At 50.3% G+C, this 19,515-nt stretch overlaps 1 protein-coding gene across 1 annotated transcript in view; it reads left to right on the top strand.

The window, feature by feature from the left end:
• Positions 1–17,278, top strand: part of TNXB (tenascin XB) — a 170,508-nt gene extending 153,230 nt beyond the window's left edge. The window contains exons 41-48 of the mRNA XM_063122680.1: positions 3,518–3,661; positions 5,152–5,282; positions 6,495–6,627; positions 9,230–9,381; positions 11,826–11,922; positions 12,693–12,854; positions 14,111–14,274; positions 16,439–17,278. Coding sequence (XP_062978750.1) covers positions 3,518–3,661; positions 5,152–5,282; positions 6,495–6,627; positions 9,230–9,381; positions 11,826–11,922; positions 12,693–12,854; positions 14,111–14,274; positions 16,439–16,537 — 1,082 coding nt within the window. The 3' untranslated portion in view covers positions 16,538–17,278. The remainder of the gene's footprint in view (positions 1–3,517; positions 3,662–5,151; positions 5,283–6,494; positions 6,628–9,229; positions 9,382–11,825; positions 11,923–12,692; positions 12,855–14,110; positions 14,275–16,438) is intronic.
• Positions 17,279–19,515: the final 2,237 nt, after the last annotated feature.

The following is a 19,515-nucleotide window of genomic DNA, read 5'->3' as shown; positions in this document are numbered from 1 at the left end:
AGAAATTCTCACCCATCTTTAGTGAAGCTCTCTTATAATGAATCTAACCATTGGTGCACCTAGCCAGCCTCGTCTACTCCAGGCTTGTGGGATCTACTTTTTCCTCTTCTTTTTTTAATCCCAAGAACCCCAAGGTCCACCAAGGCGCGAAATAGTAGCTTGGGTTGGAGCTGGTTGCAAATTGGTGGCTGATGGTATGTGGAGCCCATTACTTCATAGAATCATAGAATAGCAGAGCTGGAAGGGGCTTATAAGGCCATTGAGTCCAACCCCCTGCTCAATGCAGGAATCCACCCTAAAACATCCCTGACAGATGGTTGTCCAGCTGCCTCTTGAAGGCCTCTAGTGTGGGAGAGCCCACAACCTCCCTAGGTAACATTGTCGTACTGCTCTAACAGTCAGGAAGTTTTTCCTGATGTCCAGCTGGAATCTGGCTTCCTTTAACTTGAGCCTGTTATTCCATGTCCTGCACTCTGGGAGGATCGAGAAGAGATCCTGGCCCTCCTCTGTGTGACAACCTTTTCAGTATTTGAAGAGTGCTATCATGTCTCCCCTCAATCTTCTCTTCTCCAGGCTAAACATGCCCAGTTCTTTCAGTCTCTCTTCATAGGGCTTTGTTTCCAGACCCCTGATCATCCTGGTTGCCCTCTTCTGAACACGCTCCAGCTTGTCTGCGTCCTTCTTGAATTGTGGAGCCCAGACTGGACGCAATACTCTAGATGAGGCCTAACCAGGGCCGAATAGAGAGGAATCAGTACCTCACGTGATTTGGAAGCTATACTTCTATTAATGCAGCCCAAAATAGCATTTGCCTTTCTTGCAGCCATATTGCACTGTTGGCTCATATTCAGCTTGCAATCTACAACAATTCCAAGATCCTTCTCGTTTGTAGTATTGCTGAGCCAAGTGTCCCCCATCTTGTAACTGTGCATTTGGTTTCTATTCCCTAAATGTAGAACTTGGCATTTATCCCTATTAAATTTCATTCTGTTGTTTTCAGCCCAGCACTCCAGCCTATCAAGATCACTTTGAAGTTTGTTTCTGTTTTCCAGGGTATTAGCTATCCCATCCAATTTTGTGTCATCTGCACATTTGATCAGCGTTCCCTGCACCTCCTTGTCCAAATCATTAATAAAAATGTTGAAGAGCACTGGGCCCAGGACTGAGCCCTGCGGTACCCCACTCGTTGCCTCTCCCCAGTTTGAGAAGGTTCCATTGATAAGTACTCTTTGAGTCCGATTCTGAATGAGTACTTATCAATGGAACCTTACTAACTTACTAAGACCTTACTAACCTTAAAACCTTACTAACTTACTATTAACTTACTAAGAGTACTTAGTTATAAGCCTATATACACCAGGTGCTGGGGAACATGGGTGGGAGGGTGCGGTTGCACCGTGCCTTGCTTGTGGGTCCCTGGTCGACAGCAGGCAAAACAATCGCTTTGGGGTCACACTGGGGGCGCATGGAAGCGCCCTCAGTATGACGTGTAGAATCCCCCCTTCGTTGAGCGGGCGTTCTGCTCATTCACACGTCCCTAGATATACTGAGATAGACTCTGCCTATACGAGTGCCAAGTCTGCATCTGAATAATTACAAATTGGTGTTGTTGAACAGTCAGAAGCCAGAGACCTTGGTCAAACTACTGCAGCTTTCCCCAACCTGGTGCCTTCCAGTTGTTATAATAATAATAATAATAATAATAATAATAATAATAATAATAATTTATTTATTTATTTGTTACCCGCCTCTCCCTCTGGATCGAGGCGGGGTACAACACTAATAAAACACCATAAAATACATGCAACTAATTCAAACGTTTAAAACCAGTGCATCATTAAAAGCAGCACACCATTAAAAAAGGCATCTTAAAATTCAACTGGGTAAGCCTGCCGGAAGAGATCAGTCTTTATGGCTTACTTAAATTCTGGAAGACGGTTTTGTCCTTCATCTCCCATCAGCCCCAGCCAGTAAGGCTAATGGTCAAGAATGCTGGGAGTTGCAGTCCCCAGCATCTGGAGGGCACCAAATTGGGGAAAGCTGATCAAGTCACTAGAGGCCTTCAAGAGGCAGCTGGACAACCATTTGTCAGGTGTGCTTTAAGGTGGATTCCTGCATTGAGCAGGGGGTCGGACTCGATGCCCTTACAGGACCCTTCCAACTCCGTTAGCTTCATCCGACAAGCGTTTTAATGCACGTTCGTTATTGGGCACTCACGAAATATTTACATGACGTTGTCCGCCTCTCGCGCGTCTTGAAGACACGCAGCAAAAAGGACCAGTAAAAGTCCGGTTAGAGCTCTCCCCTACCTGACTCTATGGTGCTAATTACTTCCTGTTTTCAGGAAGTGATGTTGCAGCAGCGACAGAAGAAATGATGGAAGCTGCTTGTTGACGCTCGTCGGATGAAGCTTTATGATTCTATGATTCTACATCTAACCCAGTGGTTCCCAAAGTGGGCGGTACCACCCCCTTGGGGGCAGTGGGATTGCATAGGGGGGCGTTAAGAGGCAAGGGGGCGGCAGGGGGGCGCTTGAGGTGGTCTTTTCCGAGAAGCGCCTCTCCAGAAGGTCTTAAAACCCAGAGACATTTTTATGGGAGAAGGTAGTTTGGTCCCAAGCCATATAGGGGAAGAATCCACACATGTATTAATACCGTTTAAGAAGAGTCCTTTTAACGGTGAATTGAAATGTTTCAAAAGCACCGAAACGCTAATGAAGAGACATACCCTGCTTGGTGTGCCCCGCCACGCCGGCTGCAAAACAGAGGAGTTCACTCTCTTTTCCCTCCCTTGGCAAGCCTGCGGTGGGTGCTTCGGATTTTGAATAAATATTCAATTAATTGTTACTGTTTTGAATTTTATTGTTATTATCTTCCTTAGTGGGTCGTTGAAAACTGCTGTTCTGAATCATGATTTTTATAGTGCAGGATAGGGGGGCACTGGGCATGAGTTTGCGGAACCAAGGGGGCGGTTCCCTGAAAAAGTTTGGGAACCACTGATCTAACCCCTCATCCCCCAAGCTCCTCTGAACTGGCGGCAGTTCTCTGAGGACTCAGGCGGGTCTCTCTTCCAGACCCTCCTACCTGAGATCCTTTTTTCTTTGGAGGTACCAGGGATTGAACCTGGGACCTTCTGCACGCCAGGCCTGTGTGCTTCACCCCTGAGCTACGGCTCCTTCTCCAGAGATGTTCAACTAGACGGACTCCTGATCCGATCCTAAGAAGATAGGAAGAGCCCTGCTGGATGAGACCAAGGGTCCTTCTAGCCCATCATGCTGTTCACACGTTGGCCAACCCAGATGCCGCAATGGGAAACCCACAAGCAGGACATGAGCGCAACAGCACCCTCCTGCCCATGTTCCCCAGCAGCTGATGTACCTCGGCATCCAGGCTCTGATCCTGGAGGTAACACAGAGCCATCAGGGCGAGCAGCCATGGAGGGCCTTCTCCTGCAGGGTCCTTCTCTCGTGTTCTTAGCCTTTTTCTGTGCAATGCCATCTCTTCTGCATTTCCCCCAGGCCCGAGGGTCTCTGAATCAGTGCCGGGGAACCGCGTCCAGCTGCGGTTGTCGGAGCTGCGCCTGGACACGGAATATCGGACCAGCATCTACGGGGAGAAGGAAGGGAACCGGAGCTCTCCAGTCAGCGCCACGTTCACCACCGGTATGTGGAGGGGGGACTCGGGCGACACAAGGCCCCTTCAAGGCCTCCCATTCAAGGCAACTGGGGGTGTCAGATGGTCAGAGACAAACAAGGGATTCGTCACGCTTCGCTTGTGAGTTTGGCAGGGGAAATTTGGCTGGAGGCAGAATACTGCTGTACAAGGTAACCCTTTAGCCAAGTGGTTCCCAAAGTGGGCGGTACTGCCCCCTTGGGGGCGGTGGGATTGCATAAGAGGGTGGGGCGGCAGGGGGGGGCGCTCGAGGTGGTCTTTTCTGAGAAGCGCCTCTCCAGAAGGTCTTAAAACCCAGGGACATTTTTATGAGAGAAGGTAGTTTGGTTCCAAGCCATATAGGAGAAGAATCCACACATGTATTAATATCGTTTAAGAAGAGCCCTTTTAACGGTGAATTGAAATGTTTCAAAAGCTCCAAAACGCTAATGAAGAGACACATACCCTGCTTGGTGTGCCCCGCCACGCCGGCTGCAAAACAGAGGCGTTTGCTCTCTTTTCCCTCCCTTCTTCCCTTGGCAAGCCTGCGGCGGGTGCTTCCCACTTAAAGGGGCCAATTGAGCTACAAAATGACATTGAGCTGAAGCCAAAGTTTAAGAAATCATACCAGGAGTTTTGGTTCCAGAAGGAAATTTCTGATCGCTATCCTGCACTATGGAGAGTGGTTCAGAAGGTCCTGGTTGCATTTCCAACATCATATTTGGTGGAACGTGGTTTTAGCGTGGTCTGCCTACTTCTCCCCAAGCAAAGAAATCGACTCCAGATTACTAAATGTGGTGATTTAAGACTCACGTTGAGTGACTTTAAACTGGTATCACTTCATCAAGCCCATCCGTCACATTAAGAATTTACAGGATAGTGAGGTTACTCTACCCTAGTGACTAAACGTGATATCTAATATTCTTGCTAAATGACTATCAGACTTTTATTATTTATTTATTTATTTATTTATTACATTTTTATACCGCCCAATAGCCGAAGCTCTCTGGGCGGTTCACAAAAATTAAAACCACAGTAAAACACCCAACAGTTTAAAACACAATTACGAAATACAGTATAAAAAGCGCAACTTTGAAAAGATGATATCACTGGATCAAGTTCATCAATTATGTTTAATTGAATAAACTAAAAAAATGTAATTGGGTTTTGAATAAATATTCAATTAATTGTTACTGTTTTGAATTTTATTGTTATTATCTTCCCTACTGGGTCGTTGAAAATCGCTATTCTGAATAATGATTTTTGTAGTGTAGGGTCGGGGGCGCTGGGCATGAGTTTGTGGAACCAAGGGGGCAGTGACCTGAAAAAGTTTGGGAACCACTGCTCTAGCTTGATTCGGCAGGGCTCTGACTCGGTCCCTCTGTTTTTACACTGCTGGGAGGGAGCACGTAGCATTGGGAGGGGTAGCGATTTCCCCCAAGTCAGACACCAGACTCTACTGCCTTTAAAAAAAACCCACCACCTTCTTATCGTCCTCCAGGAGCAGACGGACCCCGGGACCTCCGGGCTACTGAGGTCTCACCTCGCAGCGCCCGCCTCACCTGGTCACCCCCCCGTGCCCCTCCTGGCGGGTACCTGCTGAGTTACGAAACCCCGTACGGACAATCAAAGGTACCTAACCGTCTCGCACGGCTATTATTATCCACTCCCCAATTACCCTGAGAGGGCTCTCCAGGGCTGTGATTCATTTTCAAGATGAAATATACTAGCAGAGTAACTTGGGTTTTGACACGTGCTGCCTCTTAACTGGGGCTGTCTTAAACGCTCAGAAAGCCACGGGGGGGGGGGGGTGCAGCGTCAATTAGTTGATGCCACTGCAATGGCGCACCCGCCTCCTGACTTCCCGCCGAAGTTGCGGGAGGGAAAAGTCGAGTACTTACCCCGAGTTTTTCCTCTGGAGGGAGGCGAGGATGCAGAAGACAGAGTTGCAGCGGAGGGAGGTCAAGCAAGGGGGTTTCGAGGGACACGCCACCAGCGCAGCGCCGTAAAGACACCCCCTGGGGGTTGTTGGTCTTCATGTCCAAACTAGAGAAAGCTGCCTGCAAACCATTTCCCTCCCGCACCCCATGGCTCAAAGGTGTGCCACACATTCCAACGACGAGGAGATTCGGAGAGAGATTTCCCGCTATCAGGAGAGCATCTCCTGTCACAGTTCCCACTGATAAAACAAGAGCTAGTCAACTTGAACTGTTCACGAGCCATCGGTCTAAGGAAGGGTGACACCCCCACCCCCATTGGTCAAGCTGGCTGGGATTGAAGGGATCTGTAGTCTGACATGTTCAGAGGAGGGCAACAAGGATGATCAGGGGTCTGGAAACAAAGCCCTGTGAGGAGAGACTGAAAGAACTGGGCATGTTTAGCCTGGAGAAGAGAAGATTGAGGGGAGACATGATAGCCCTCTTCAAATACTTAAAAGGTTGTCACACAGAGGAGGGCCAGGATCTCTTCTCGATCCTCCCAGAGTGCAGGACACGGAATAACGGGCTCAAGTTACAGGAAGCCAGATTCCAGCTGGACATCAGGAAAAACTTCCTGACTGTTAGAGCAGTACGACCATGGAACCAGTTACCCAGGGAGGTTGTGGGCTCTCCCACACTAGAGGCCTTCACAAGGCAGCTGGACAAGCATCTGTCAGGGATGCTTTAGGGCAGATTCCTGCCTTGAGCAGGGGGTTGGACTCAATGGCCTTATAGGCCCCTTCTAACTCTGCTATTCTATGATTCTATGAATCTGAAGGGGGCCCGGTTAGGAGAAGCTGCTTTACGACTCAATACTCATTTTGTTTTCATCCCCCCCACCCCACTTTCATTCTCCCCTCCGCAGGAGATCCCCTTGGATGCTTCCATCACTTCATATGAACTTCAAAACCTGATTCCTTCCAGCCGGTACCAGGTTCAAGTCCAGGCACTGAGGAGAGGCACGCCGACAGCTCCCACCTCCACCTCCTTCACCACCGGTAACAGCCTCCAAATTTCCATCAAGGGAGGGGGCCGTTCTCATCATGGGGCAGGCTGTGCCCTACTAGGGCGTTTTCACCCAGGAGAGTTCAGCGACCAGCATTGGCCAGAACGCTCATTCGCATTACAAATGCCTCTCCTCCAGGTTTCCGTTCAGCGGTAATACCATTTGGGGATTCAAAATGCAAATCCAGCACCTCAGAGGCCATCGATCACTTCAGCCTCATCTGGGGAAATTCTCCTTGGAAGAGGGAGCAAGGACCGCTGCGCTTCTGGAAAAAATGACACTGCACACCTGCGAGCCGGCAAGCAGGGAGTTCCACAGGCCAATTCTTTATGCTGCGGAACTGGAAGATTCCCTCCTATGCATTCATGGGACTTTGCCTGTAAGGAAACCTTTGTCCCTAGTGGACTACAGCTCTCATCATGTCGCCCATTGGGGCTGATGGGAGATGTAGTCTATTAACTCCTCGACAGTCACAGCTTCTCCTCCCCTGCAAAGTCCCATGAACGCATAGGGAAATCTTCCGGCTCCCTAGCTTAAAGAGTTTACAGAGGTGGCTCCCAACTTGCTGAATAATAATAATAATAATAATAATAATAATAATAATAATAATAATAATAATTTTATTCAACTTGTAAACAGCCCAGAGAGCTTCTGTTTATATACCAGAGAGTATATAAACATAATAAATAAATAAATAAATAAATAAATAAATACAATTTATTTATTTATTTATTTATTTAATTTATATACCGCCCCATAGCTGAAGCTCTCTGGGCAGTTTACAAAAGTGAAAAACAGTGAACATTAAAAAGCACCCAAAATTTAAAATTATCAAAAATATACAAACAACAGTATAAAACAGTATCCATTTTAGACAACATCAGTTCTGGGGTCCATTAAAAACAAACAAACTTAGCATATTTATTTATTTATTTATTTATTTATTACATTTCTATACCACCCAATAGCCGGAGCTCTCTGGGCGGTTCACAAAATATGTTGTCACGTGTTGTTAAATGCTGTTAAATGCCTGGGAGATTACGCGCCTCTCCCTCTGGATCGAGGCGGGGAACGACATAAAATACAAAATATTATAAAATTAGGGTGACCATATGAAAAGGAGGACAGGGCTCTTGAATCTAACAGGAAATCTAACAGGAAATCTAAAAGGAAATTTCAGCAGGTATCATTTGAATATTTGGGAAACCTGGTGAAATTTCCTCTTCATCACCACAGTTAAAGCTGCAGGTGCCCTGCCCTGTTTTAAATCTGGTCACTCTAGTATAACTCCTGCAGCTTTAACTGTGGAGATGAAGAGGGAATTTCACCAGGTTCTCCATATATACAGACGACACTGCCTGAAATTCCCTTTTCTATGCAACTGTTAAAGATACAGGAGCCCTGTCCTCCTTTCCATATGGTCACCCTAATAAAATACATAAAACTGATTAAAAGAGTAGCGCGCAGCAGCAGATGGACTTAGGAGAGAGTCCCTCTGTCTCCTAGTCCATCTGGACTAAGGACTGCCTTGCTGCGGTGGATCTAGGGTTCACCATTGGCTGGGCATCAGGGGCACCATGGGAAGGTCACAAGCAGGCCGGGACAGTGTGAGCTCAACCCCACCGGATGCCTCCTGCCGTGGGCATTCAAAAATGCACTTTCCCTGAAGATGGACGTTCTCTTCCTGCCACTTGCAGCTAACAAGTGGGAGCTGCAAGAGAATGTTGCAGTGCAGAGTGTGCTTCTGTTCTGGGTTGGAGCCCGCCAGCCACGCCCTTTTCCTCAATCCACCGTTCCATTTCTCATCCTCCCTTCAGTTTTCAATTCCCCCCCCCCCCCCCGCCTACAACTCACTCAGCATTCTGGTGCCTTTGAGCATCCTCAGTCCTCGTTGGGATTTTGAGGGTGAGGGTGACCCTAGGGAAAGGAGGACAGTATTTCTGTATCTTTAACAGTTGTATTGAAAAGAAAATACCAGCAGGTGTCATTTGTATATATGGAGAACCTGGTGAAATTCCCTCTTCATCACAACAGTTAAAGCTGCAGGAGCCCTGCCCTCTTTGTATCTGGTCACTCTGGGTATAGGGTGACCCTATGAAAAGGAGGACAGGGCTCCTGTATCTTTAACAGTTGCACAGAAAAGGGAATTTCAGCAGGTGCCATTTGTATATATGGAGATCCTGGTGAAATTCCCTTTTTGTCACAACAGTTAAAGCTGCAGGAGCTATACTAGAGTGCTCAGATTTAAAAGAGGGCAGGGCACCTGCAGCTTTAACTGGTGTGATGAAGAGGGAATTTCACCCAGTTCTGTATATACAAATGACACCTGCTGAAATTCCCTTTTCAATACAACTGTTAAAGATACAGGAGCCCAGTCCTCCTTTCCATATGGTCACCCTACCTGTTCCCCTCACCCCACTCAGCCGCCTTCTCTCTTTTTTGTACTTCTGCAAAACATGGACTGCAGATACTTGCTCCTCGTCTCTGGGTGGTATCATTTTGGTTACACGCAGATCGGCCCTTGAAGACTGAACATGCTGGTTGGTGTATACCAGGGTAGCCCTTGATCGATGCATCCTTTCTTCCCTCGGCAGGGCATCTGACGTACCCCTTCCCTCGGGACTGCTCGGAAGAGAGTCAAAACGGGCCAGGACCCTCGCGGGTAACAACGATTTATCTGGGGGGCAACCGGGACCGCCCCTTGCAAGTGTACTGTGACATGGAGACGGATGGCGGAGGCTGGATAGTGAGTATTAAGGGTGCAGCTGGAAGGTGGTGGTCACATACCTATGCTCGAAATTGGGGATCTTGCATCCTCTACGCGCCTCCCAGCCAATGTTCTGCGTGTGCAAAGCTTTGTTGGTCTGCCACTGAAGTTTACAAGCTGGGAAGCTCAGCTTTCTTCTTTTTTATAAGGGGAAGTATGTAGGGTGACCATATGAAAAGGAGGACAGGGCTCCTGTATCTTTAACAGTTGCATAGAAAAGGGAATGTCAGCAGGTGTCATTTGTATATATGGAGCACCTGGTGAAATTTCCTCTTCATCACAACAGTTAAAGCTGCAGGAGCTATACTAGAGTGACCAGATTGAAAAGAGGGCAGCTTTAACTGTTGTGATGAAGAGGAAATTTCACCTGGTTCCCCATATATACAAATGACACCTGCGGAAATTCCCTTTTCAATACAACTGTTAAAGATACAGGAGCCCTGTCCTCCTTTTCATAGGGTCACCCAAGAAGTATGAATGTTGTGTGCGCACGCACGCACACACATACACACACACACACACTTGTGAGGGGATTGTAAGCAGTGAGATCAGAGGAGAATGAAATGCAAGAAATACAGACAGTGATCATGATTATGTTAAGGGTTAGATAGTTTTAAAATAATTACGGGCATCATTCATTCACAAAGTTGTGCTGAGAAACGTCCTGGCGTTCCCCGCTCCTCGCTGCTCGCATTTCTTGCTCTTCTTCTCCCGACATCCATGGATATTCGCACATCTCTAAATACGACCTTCCACGCCTCTGATGAAACAGACTCTGGTCTACGAAAGCGTGTGCCAGCGGTCGCCAACCTACGCTGCTTTTTCCAATAGCATTTTTTTAAACATAGGTGTGCACAGCATATTTCATTAGAGTTTGCACCCAGGGTGGGTTTTTTTTTAAAGGCAGACGTTTATTGAACACTCAGTTATAAAGGACGTTATTTGTAGTCATTTCTTTATTAGACACTGTAGACACTGATGGCAGAGAGGCTCCCAGCGGAGCAATTCCTTTTCGTTCCTGCTGCCAGGAGCGACCGTGCTCTCTCGGCTCTTCCGTATGGCAGCAGAGCAGCTGGAGGGCCGTTCCCACTGCGTCTGGATCCCCCTCTGGATCCCTATTCAATGCCCCCCTCAATTTGGTGCTTATTGCTTGAGACATTAGGGTGTGCCCAGGGCCGGCGCTGCCATAGAGGCCAGTCAGGCGGCCGCCTAGAGCGCCAAGGTAAGGGGGCGCCAAACGCCGCGCCCGGAAGTTGCCCTCCCACTCCCAGGGCCACTCTGGCCGAGCAAGGGCAGCTTCCGGGCGCGCCGTTCTGAAGCCGCCCTTCCGCCCCCAACCCCAGCGTCCCTGGCTTGGCTTCAGCTGGGCATGCTGGGGGGGGGGGGGGCAGGCGGATGCTGGGGGGGGGGCAGCCGGATGGCTCCATGTTCTGACTTCCGGCACCGGACGTCAGAACGTGGAGCCACCCGCCCCACCGCAGCGTCCCGCCCAGCCGAAGCCAAGCCAGGACACACGTTCTGACTTCAGGTGAGGGAAAGATAACGCGGCCTCCATCCCCGCCTGTCTCCGCCTACCTGGGGTGGGGGTGAAGGGGTACAGTGGGGTGGAGTGGGGTGGGGGTGGGAGGGTGAAAGCAGCTCACCTTGCCTGGGGCGCAAAATAGCCAGGCACCGGCCCTGGGTGTGCCTGGGCACACCCAGCACACCCCTTGCGTACACCTATGATTTTAACCCAAGTATCAATCTGCTTTTGGCTTCTAACGGAGCCCTTTAAACGCTCAAGTGGATTGTGCCTAAGACTGGGGCCAAGGGATCTAAATTGTACCAAACTTACTTGTCGGATGGCCTAGGGTAACCCTATGAAAAGGAGGACCGGGCTCCTGCATATTTAACAGTTGTATAGAAAAGGGAATTTCAGCAAGTGTCATTGGTATGCATGCAGCACCTGGGGAAATTCCCTCTTCATCACAACAGTTAAAGCTGCAGGAGCTATGCTAGAGTGACCAGATACAAAAGCGGGCAGGGCTCCTCAGCTTTAACTATTGCGATGAAGAGGGTATTCCACCAGGTTCCTTTTCTATACAACTGTTAAAGGTACAGGAGCCCTGTCCTCCTTTCCGTACGGTCACCCTAGCCTGGCCTGTATAAGTGCTTCCCCTGACATCGCTTTGCCTATGCCCGTGATTAGCGGCACAAATCTTGCAAAACAAATATACGCGGATGGACTTGCTTTGCATAACTCGTGCCTGCCTAGAAACGCTCCTGTACGTGACAGCAAATCTGAGCCACCTTGGCACGAAATGTATATATTTGCGACGGCAGACACACCTGTGCACCCAGGTTCATTTGGACAGCAAAGATGCCTGCCCACATCGGCACAAAATCCATGCCGTTTTGTTCTTCCTCCTCCTCCCCCTCCTCAGGTCTTCCAGCGTCGGATGAATGGGGAGACTGATTTCTGGCGTGACTGGCAGGATTACGCCAAGGGCTTTGGCGACCTCTCACGGGAGTTTTGGCTGGGTATGTACATACGTTGCTTTCATAGAATCATAGAATAGCAGAGTTGGAGTCTCCCGGGGCGGCGTCAGGTAATCCCAATGCTGAGGAGGGAGCGCGGGGTTTCCAGGGGTCATCTGAGTACCAGAGCCGCCCCCCCCCCCCCCGTCCTCTCCTTGGTTTCCGGCGACCAATCACCAGTCACCTTCCACCAGGACCACCTGCCCGGAATGGCAATGGAGTGAGGTCAGATGGCAGAAAAGCCATACCGACCTCGCTTCCACTGAAAAAGTCAGGGTAAGTCCCCGACTTTTTCAAAGCACAGTTTCGTGGGGAAGCCCTGCAGTGCCTGTGAATCTGCGGCTGCATCACATAACTGACGCAGCGCTGATTCACAGCCTTCGCAGGGCTTTGGCTGCATATAGACAGTCCCCTGGTCTCCCTTCTGCCTCCCCGACTCTTCTCTCAAATCTACCATAAGTCCTACTGAGAGTCATAGAATCATAGAATGGTAGAGTTGGAAGGGGCCTACAAGGCCATCAGGTCCAACCCCCTGCTCAGTGCAGGAATCCACCTTAAAGCATCCCTGACAGATGCTTGTCCAGCTGCCTCTTGAAGGCCTCTAGGGTGGGAGGATTTCTCTCCTTGTAAGCAAAGAGACTTCCCTAAAGGCACCATGAGCCTTTCCCCTGGAGGAAATTAAGCATGTAAATGCTACCCCGACATTCGTGTGATCTGCGGGGTGGGGGAGGATAAGACGGGGGGGACTCATCCTGCTCTCCTGCTTGCCCCAGGGAACGACGCTCTGCACCAGTTGACCACATCAGGGGACTACGAACTGCGCGTGGATCTCCGTGCCAAGAATGAGTCCGTCTATGCCACCTACCAGCATTTCCGCGTGGATCCTCCTGCGGATTATTACCGCCTGCACCTGGGCAGTTACAGCGGCACGGCTGGTGAGGGCCCCCGGGACCGCCTGGGGAGACAGCTGGTTGGGGCGGTGTCGCTTGCAGCGGGGGATTTGAATCCTCAGTGACATGGGTCATGGGAATGGAAGAGGATGCTGGGGGATGTAGTCCAACCCACCAGGTTGGGGAAGGCTGCATTATGTACACATATACACACAGAGAGAGATTCGGCCCAGAAAGAGGACAGGCAGGTGTTAGTGCTTCCCAAGGCAGGGTTTCTTCACCTGATCAGCTAGTGCTGATGGGATTTACTATACGAGGCGTTTATCATGCACTCATCATTCCCTATTCATGGTTGTTTAAGGGTTCTTTAGATTTATTTATTTACTCATTGCATTTTTATACTGCCCAATAGTCGAAGCTGTTGTTGTGACCCTCCAACTTGGCTTCTGTGTCTAGCCAGCACTTCAGCGAGTTTTTTTAAAGCTGGGGAAATGCGGCATGTCATTGTGAAAATGAATCGAAAGAGCAACGTTGTCCCGCGTATTTGCGCTATTCTGCTCTGCCACAGTGCCACCTAGGGGTTACGCAGCAGAAAAACAGGAAGGGAAATGCTCCTCGTGTAGTGCTCAGGTGTCAATTCTGCGACGAAGCTGCTAGTAGATACATCGGATTAACACCAGTTAACAGCCTCATTTAGAAACTCTCGATGCCTATCTCAGCTTCTGGTCTTGACAGCAGACTCAAAAGGCACTGGGGGGTTAAAGGATTTGGGGGGTTATAACAGCCCTTCCCCCGCTCCTCAGATTTTCTGGCTGCCCCCCATGTATGTGTACCACTACATGACAATGGGCCTGTTCAGAAGACACCTTAAACCACAGCTTTAACCATGGTGGTTAAGCCAGAAAGCCAGGCCGTGTCCAGAAGACACCTTAAACCACGGCTTTAACCATGGTGGTTAAGCCAGAAAGCCAGGCCGTGTTCAGAAGACACCTTAAACCACAGCTTTAACCATGGTGGTTAAGCCAGAAAGCCAGGCCGTGTCCAGAAGACACCTTAAACCACGGCTTTAACCATGGTGAATAAGGACTTTTGCTTTATTCACCATGGTTAAAGCCGTGGTTTAAGGTGTCTTCTGAACGGGGCCAATGTGCTCCACAGATTTAAAAAATATTTTTGGAGTGAGGTGGGTCAGGGAAATTGTTGAGACAGGATTGTGGGATCAGAGAATTCAGGGTTGAGCCAGGGGCATAACAGGGAGAGACCTTCGCTCTCCTGACACCACCGCCTCTCTGCTCCCACAGGTGACGCGTTCAGCTACCACTCGGGCAGCGTCTTCTCCACCCGGGACCGGGACCCCAATCGGCTCATCATTTCATGCGCCGTCTCGTATCGTGGCGCATGGTGGTACCGCAACTGCCACTACACCAACCTCAACGGGCTCTACTCAAGCAATCGTGACCACCAGGTACCCACCAGATGGGGCAGTGGAGGGGGAAGAAAAGAAGAGCAGTCCTGTACTACTACTTCTTTTTTTAACAACTTACTTTGGACTGTCGAACGTCAGGCAGGAGTTCAATGGGTGAAGCTTTCCCAAAAGCACCTCAAGCTGTTTGTGTCCATGGTCACATCCATGGACACAATTTTGAGGGAATCTTGAGGGAATGTCATGGGTTGGCCATTCATAGCTAGTCAAAAAAATCCATTCATTTCCCAGAAGGCAAACCGCTGGGACTAAAAGAAAATTAAGTTGCCCATGAATCTAAGCAAGGTTGGCCGTGGAGGGCAGCTCTTCACTTGCAGCAGGCCAGGTTCCCTGTTGTTGGGGTGTGTGTTCATAGAATCAAAAAATCCTAGAATAGTAGAGCTGGAAGGGGCCGATAAGGCCATGGAGTCCAACCCTGCACTCAGTGCAGGAATCCACCTTACAGCATCCTTGACTAATGGCTGCCTCTTGAAGGCCTCTAGTGTGGGGTTTTAATTCAAAATAAAATAAAAGTTAGAGGGCAGAGAGCCTGTTGGGTGCCCACAGGCACCATAATAAAACATCCTAAAATCCCCCTGGATAGGCCTGCCGGAAGAGATCAGGGTTGATAGCTTTCTTGAATGCTAGTAGACTGTTAAGTTGACGAGTCTCCTCCGGCAGGCCGTTCCACAGTCTGGGAGCAGCAGAAGAGAAGGTCCTCTGAGTAATGGTGGTCAGCCTGGGGCACTTCCACACGTCGTACTCAGGGTGCTTCCATCCGCCCCCAGTGCACCCCAAAAACGAGTTCCCAGTGCACCCCAAAAACCGGCTCGGAGAGCTCGGCCGAAGAAGGCGGGGTGGAGAGCTTCTTCCGCTCTCCACCCCGCCTTCTTCCGCCGAGCTCTCTGTCCCGGCTGTCGAGGAGGGAGGTGGGTGGCGGCGCCGGCACCGGCAAGGACGCCTCTTCCTCGTCTCTTCACCAGGCAAGTTACACGATTGCTTTGGGGTCGCACTGGGGCCGCATGGAAGCAGCCTCAGTACGACATGACTGAAGTAGATTCTTTGCTGACTGAAGTAGATTCTTCCCAGAGGACCTGAGTGTGCGGGGCGGATTGTATGGGGGAAGGCGATCCCGCAGGTAGCCTGGGCCCAAACCATGTAGGGCTTTAGAGGTGATAACCAGCACTTTATATTTTGCCCGGAAACTAATTGGCAGCCAGTGAAGAGATTCCATCTCATTGCCTACCGCCTGTGCAGCCATTTAAAGTAACGGGGCCTTGCCTATTAAGACTGTAAGGTACTGCCCTCAAGGACGGAGAACATGGGGGAAGGCCTAGGGTGACCCTATGAAAAGGAGGACAGGGCTCCTGTATCTTTAACAGTTGCATAGAAAAGGGTATTTCAGCAGGTGTCATTTGTATACATGGAGAACCTGGCGAAATTCCCTCTTCATCACCACAGTTAAAGCTGCAGGAGCTATACTAGAGTGACCAGATTTAAAAGTGGGCAGGGCCCCTGCAGCTTTAAGTATTGTGATGAAGAGGGCATTTCACCAGGTTCCCCATATATACAAATGACACCTGCAGAAATTCCCTTTTCAATACAACTGTTAAAAGAAACAGGAGCCCGTTCCTCCTTTTCATAGGGTCACCCTAGGAAGGACTGTACTGTGAAGAAGCGAAGGGAAGCCCTTCGAACTCAGGGGTCTGTCCCTTCCCTGGCAGCCCACTGGGTGGGAAGGAAGGTGGTGGGAGAAAAGGAGGCGGCAGAGAAACGAAAAGAAAAATGTTCCCCCTACCCACGTTTTGGCTCTGGCCCCGCCCACTGCCGGCTTTGGCCCCGCCCACTGCCAGCCTACAGCACCTGACAGATTACCTACAAGGGGGCGTGGCCTGTGCAAAGCCCCCAAGGAGCACAACTGTGCCCTCCCGCTCGTGGGACCCGAGCAACTGAAATTGGGAGGCGTAGCAGTTTTTCCGATATTGGGGGCAGCACTTAGCCATCGGGACGAGTCGCTGTTGACAGCCTCCTCCTCCAGGAATTTGTCCAGTCCCCTTTGACAGCCTTCCAAATTGGTGGCCGTGACTACATCTTGTGGCAGGGAGTTCCATAGATTAATTCCCGCCTTCCTCTCTCTCTCTCTCTCTCTCTCTCTCCCCTATCCAAGGGTGTCAACTGGTTTAACTGGAAAGGCTTCGAGTTCTCCATCCCCTTCACCGAGATGAAACTCCGGCCACGCGGCTTCCAGCCTTTGCGGTGGGCGTGAGCAAAGGGAACGAGGCTGCAGAACTGACTGAGGGGGAGAGTGGCGGAGGAGGAGGAGGAGGAGGAGGAGCAGCCGCAAGGGAGGTCGAGCGACTACCCCTCCGCAACGGGATACCTCACACCCGGCCTTAATTTCCCCTTTTCCCGTCCTGAGGAAAAAGGAGACGCACGGAGCAAAAACAAAGAAAGGAAATGGGACGAATATTAACACAAGCACCTTGTATTATTTTTTTATTATTATTATTATTTTCCTGCCGCCGACCAGCCGCAAATTGTCAGGGACGTGAAGCCTCCGGAGGAGTCGAGGCGGGAGAGCGGAAGGGGTTGCTGAGGGGCAGAGCGAAGGGGACGGAGCGTTCTGAGTTTGGACCGTGTCGCAGGATGCTGCCAAGGCCCCGTCAGCCTCTTTTCCTGGGAAACACCCAGAAGGGAATGCTGGGAGGTCGGCCCCCAGGAATCCAATCTCAGCAAACCAATGCCATTTTCGCCTCAGTTCTCTTGCGACGAGGTTGGCAACTGGGCGGTTCCGTTCACGTCCCTCAAAGGGACGGATTTTGGCCCGGGGTTCTCCAGTTGCCGACCCCCTTCTCTACCGGTCCCTGCTCCCGCAAATCTCTCTCTTCCTCTCTCCAGTCTAAAACTCCCTACTTCCCTCCTCCAACTCCACTCGGTATCCGGGCCTCCTTCCCCAGGGAGATTAAACTCATCATCAGCCCCTGAAAGCAGGTTAACGTAAAAGCACTTTTTGGGTTGTTATCTTTTGAATTTCTGTTGCCCTTCCTGGGAGTCTGGTGGACTCAAGCTACTGCTCCTGCCCGCCCGCCCCCACTCACACACACACACCCCCCGCGAGCTTCTTCTTTTTGGCCTCTTGTTCCCCATCCCTCCCTCCCTTTCAAAAGAAGGGATGGAAGTCCAAAAGCAGGGACCAGAAGTTCATTGGGACAAAAGTCTAAGAACAGGTGAATGGTGGTGAAGCGCTAGATGTCAAACAAGTATCAAAGTTTTGTTTTGTGTTTTTTAAAAAAGAGAAATTAATGACATGAAACCAACAGTAGCAAAATAGTGCGTGCAACTTGAATTCTTGGATTTGCGAAAAAGTAGGTGGCCCACAGTTCTGATACGAAGCAGAGCAAGGAGGGAGGGAGGAGGAACAGGCTTAATGAAATCCACAAGCCCCCTCCTGATGCCGCTTGTTTCAGCCAAATCCCACCTTCCCTGGGGTCAGGATGGGCAAAGGGGGGGCGCGGAGATGTTGCCGGGCAATCGTCCACTCGCGTGCAGCACGGGGCAGAAGGGGTCTTTACAACCCAGGGCCGGGAATGTGCCTGGGGTGGGCAGGGGGGTGTCTGGTTGTTTTTTTTAGAGGGTTGGGGTAAAGTTTCTCTATAAGAAGCGCTTGGGGGAGGGGAAGTTATTTTTTAGATCATGGAGAATAAAAACGTTTAAAAATAAAAATTAAATTTAAAGAAATAGACAAGGGAATAATGCCTTTCCTTTTGGTGGTGGTGGTGTGGGTGTGTTCGTGGGCGTTTAAAGGGGCGGGGAGCTCTGTGGCTCACAATTGGTGCAGGCCCGAACCTGGCTGTGTTTTGAGAGCAGAACGCCTGGGCCAGAAGGAGAGGCGGGCGAATAAGCTGGCTGTCATGGTGGAGACGGGGAAGAGGCGCTTCCGGAGGGCTCTTGTCCGTGGGGACCTGAGGGGCTGGGGGCCCAGCATCCCTTGATGCCAGCTCTGCTCATCCTTCGAAAGGGGAGGAGCCTGGTGGAATGGGGGTGGAGCCAAAAGCCAGCCAAGTTATTTTGGCGTTTGAGGCCAGTGGCCTCTAGTCCACGACAGCTTATTATGCCATAACGAATTTGTGACATCCCACAACAACGCCACGTTCTTCTGTTGCCGCAAGGCCTTCAACTGTATCCCCCCCGCTTTTGCCTTTCCTCCAACCTCCTGTCCTTTTCAGGCTGCAATCCTGGGCACATTTAACCTCAGAGTAAGGTCTGTTGAACTCAGTGGAAACTTACTACTGAATAGCCATACTTAGGATTGTGCTGCAAAGGTTTTTAAGATGACAGAAGGCAGACACCGCCACGCTTGACGAAGGAACCGCTTGCTGGTTACTGCATAGTATTTGAGTTTGCTGGGGGAGGGATGGGGACACCCTAAAATTGCCGTAGCACTGCTACCTTTCATAGAATCATAGAATAGCAGAGTTGGAAGGGGCCTACAAGGCCATTGAGTCCAACCCCCTGCTCAATGCAGGAATCCACCCTAAAGCATCCCTGAGAGATGGCTGTCCAGCTGCCTCTTGAAGGCCTCTAGTGTGGGAGAGCCCACAACCTCCCTAGGTAACTGATTCCATTGTCGCACTGCTCTAACAGTCAGGAAGTTTTTCCTGATGTCCAGCTGGAATCTGGCTTCCTGCCACTTGAGCCCGTTATTCCGTGTCCTGCACTCTGGGAGGGTCGAGAAGAGATCCTGGCCCTCCTCTGTGTGACAACCTTTTAAGGATTTGAAGAGTGCTATCATGTCTCCCCTCAATCTTCTCTTCTCCAGGCTAAACATGCCCAGTTCTTTCAGTCTCTCTTCATAGGGCTTTGTTTCCAGACCCCTGATCATCCTGGTTGCCCTCCTCTGAACCTCCTCCAGCTTGTCTGCGTCCTTCTTGTATTGTGGAGCCCAGAACTGGATGCAGTACTCTAGATGAGGCCAGAAGCAGAGCTGGGCAGTGTCTCTTCTGCACTTAAAATTCTGCCACGGAATGTGGGCTGACTGTGGCGTGTAGCGGTTACAGCAGGGGTGGGGAATATGCGGCCTTCGAGATGTCGCTCGAAGGCTGTTGCCATCAACCCCTGCTGGCCTAGCCAATAGTCAGGGTTGAGGGGACTTGGGAGTCCAACGATGTCTGGAGGGTGATGCATCTCAAGATTGGACTAAGGCTGGGGAGACTATGAAATACAGGTGCTACCTGAAGATTCATG

Source organism: Elgaria multicarinata, chromosome 3 (genome assembly GCF_023053635.1).
Source record: "Elgaria multicarinata webbii isolate HBS135686 ecotype San Diego chromosome 3, rElgMul1.1.pri, whole genome shotgun sequence".
NCBI lineage: Eukaryota > Metazoa > Chordata > Lepidosauria > Squamata > Anguidae > Elgaria > Elgaria multicarinata.
This window is presented reverse-complemented; position numbering and strand designations above follow the sequence as displayed.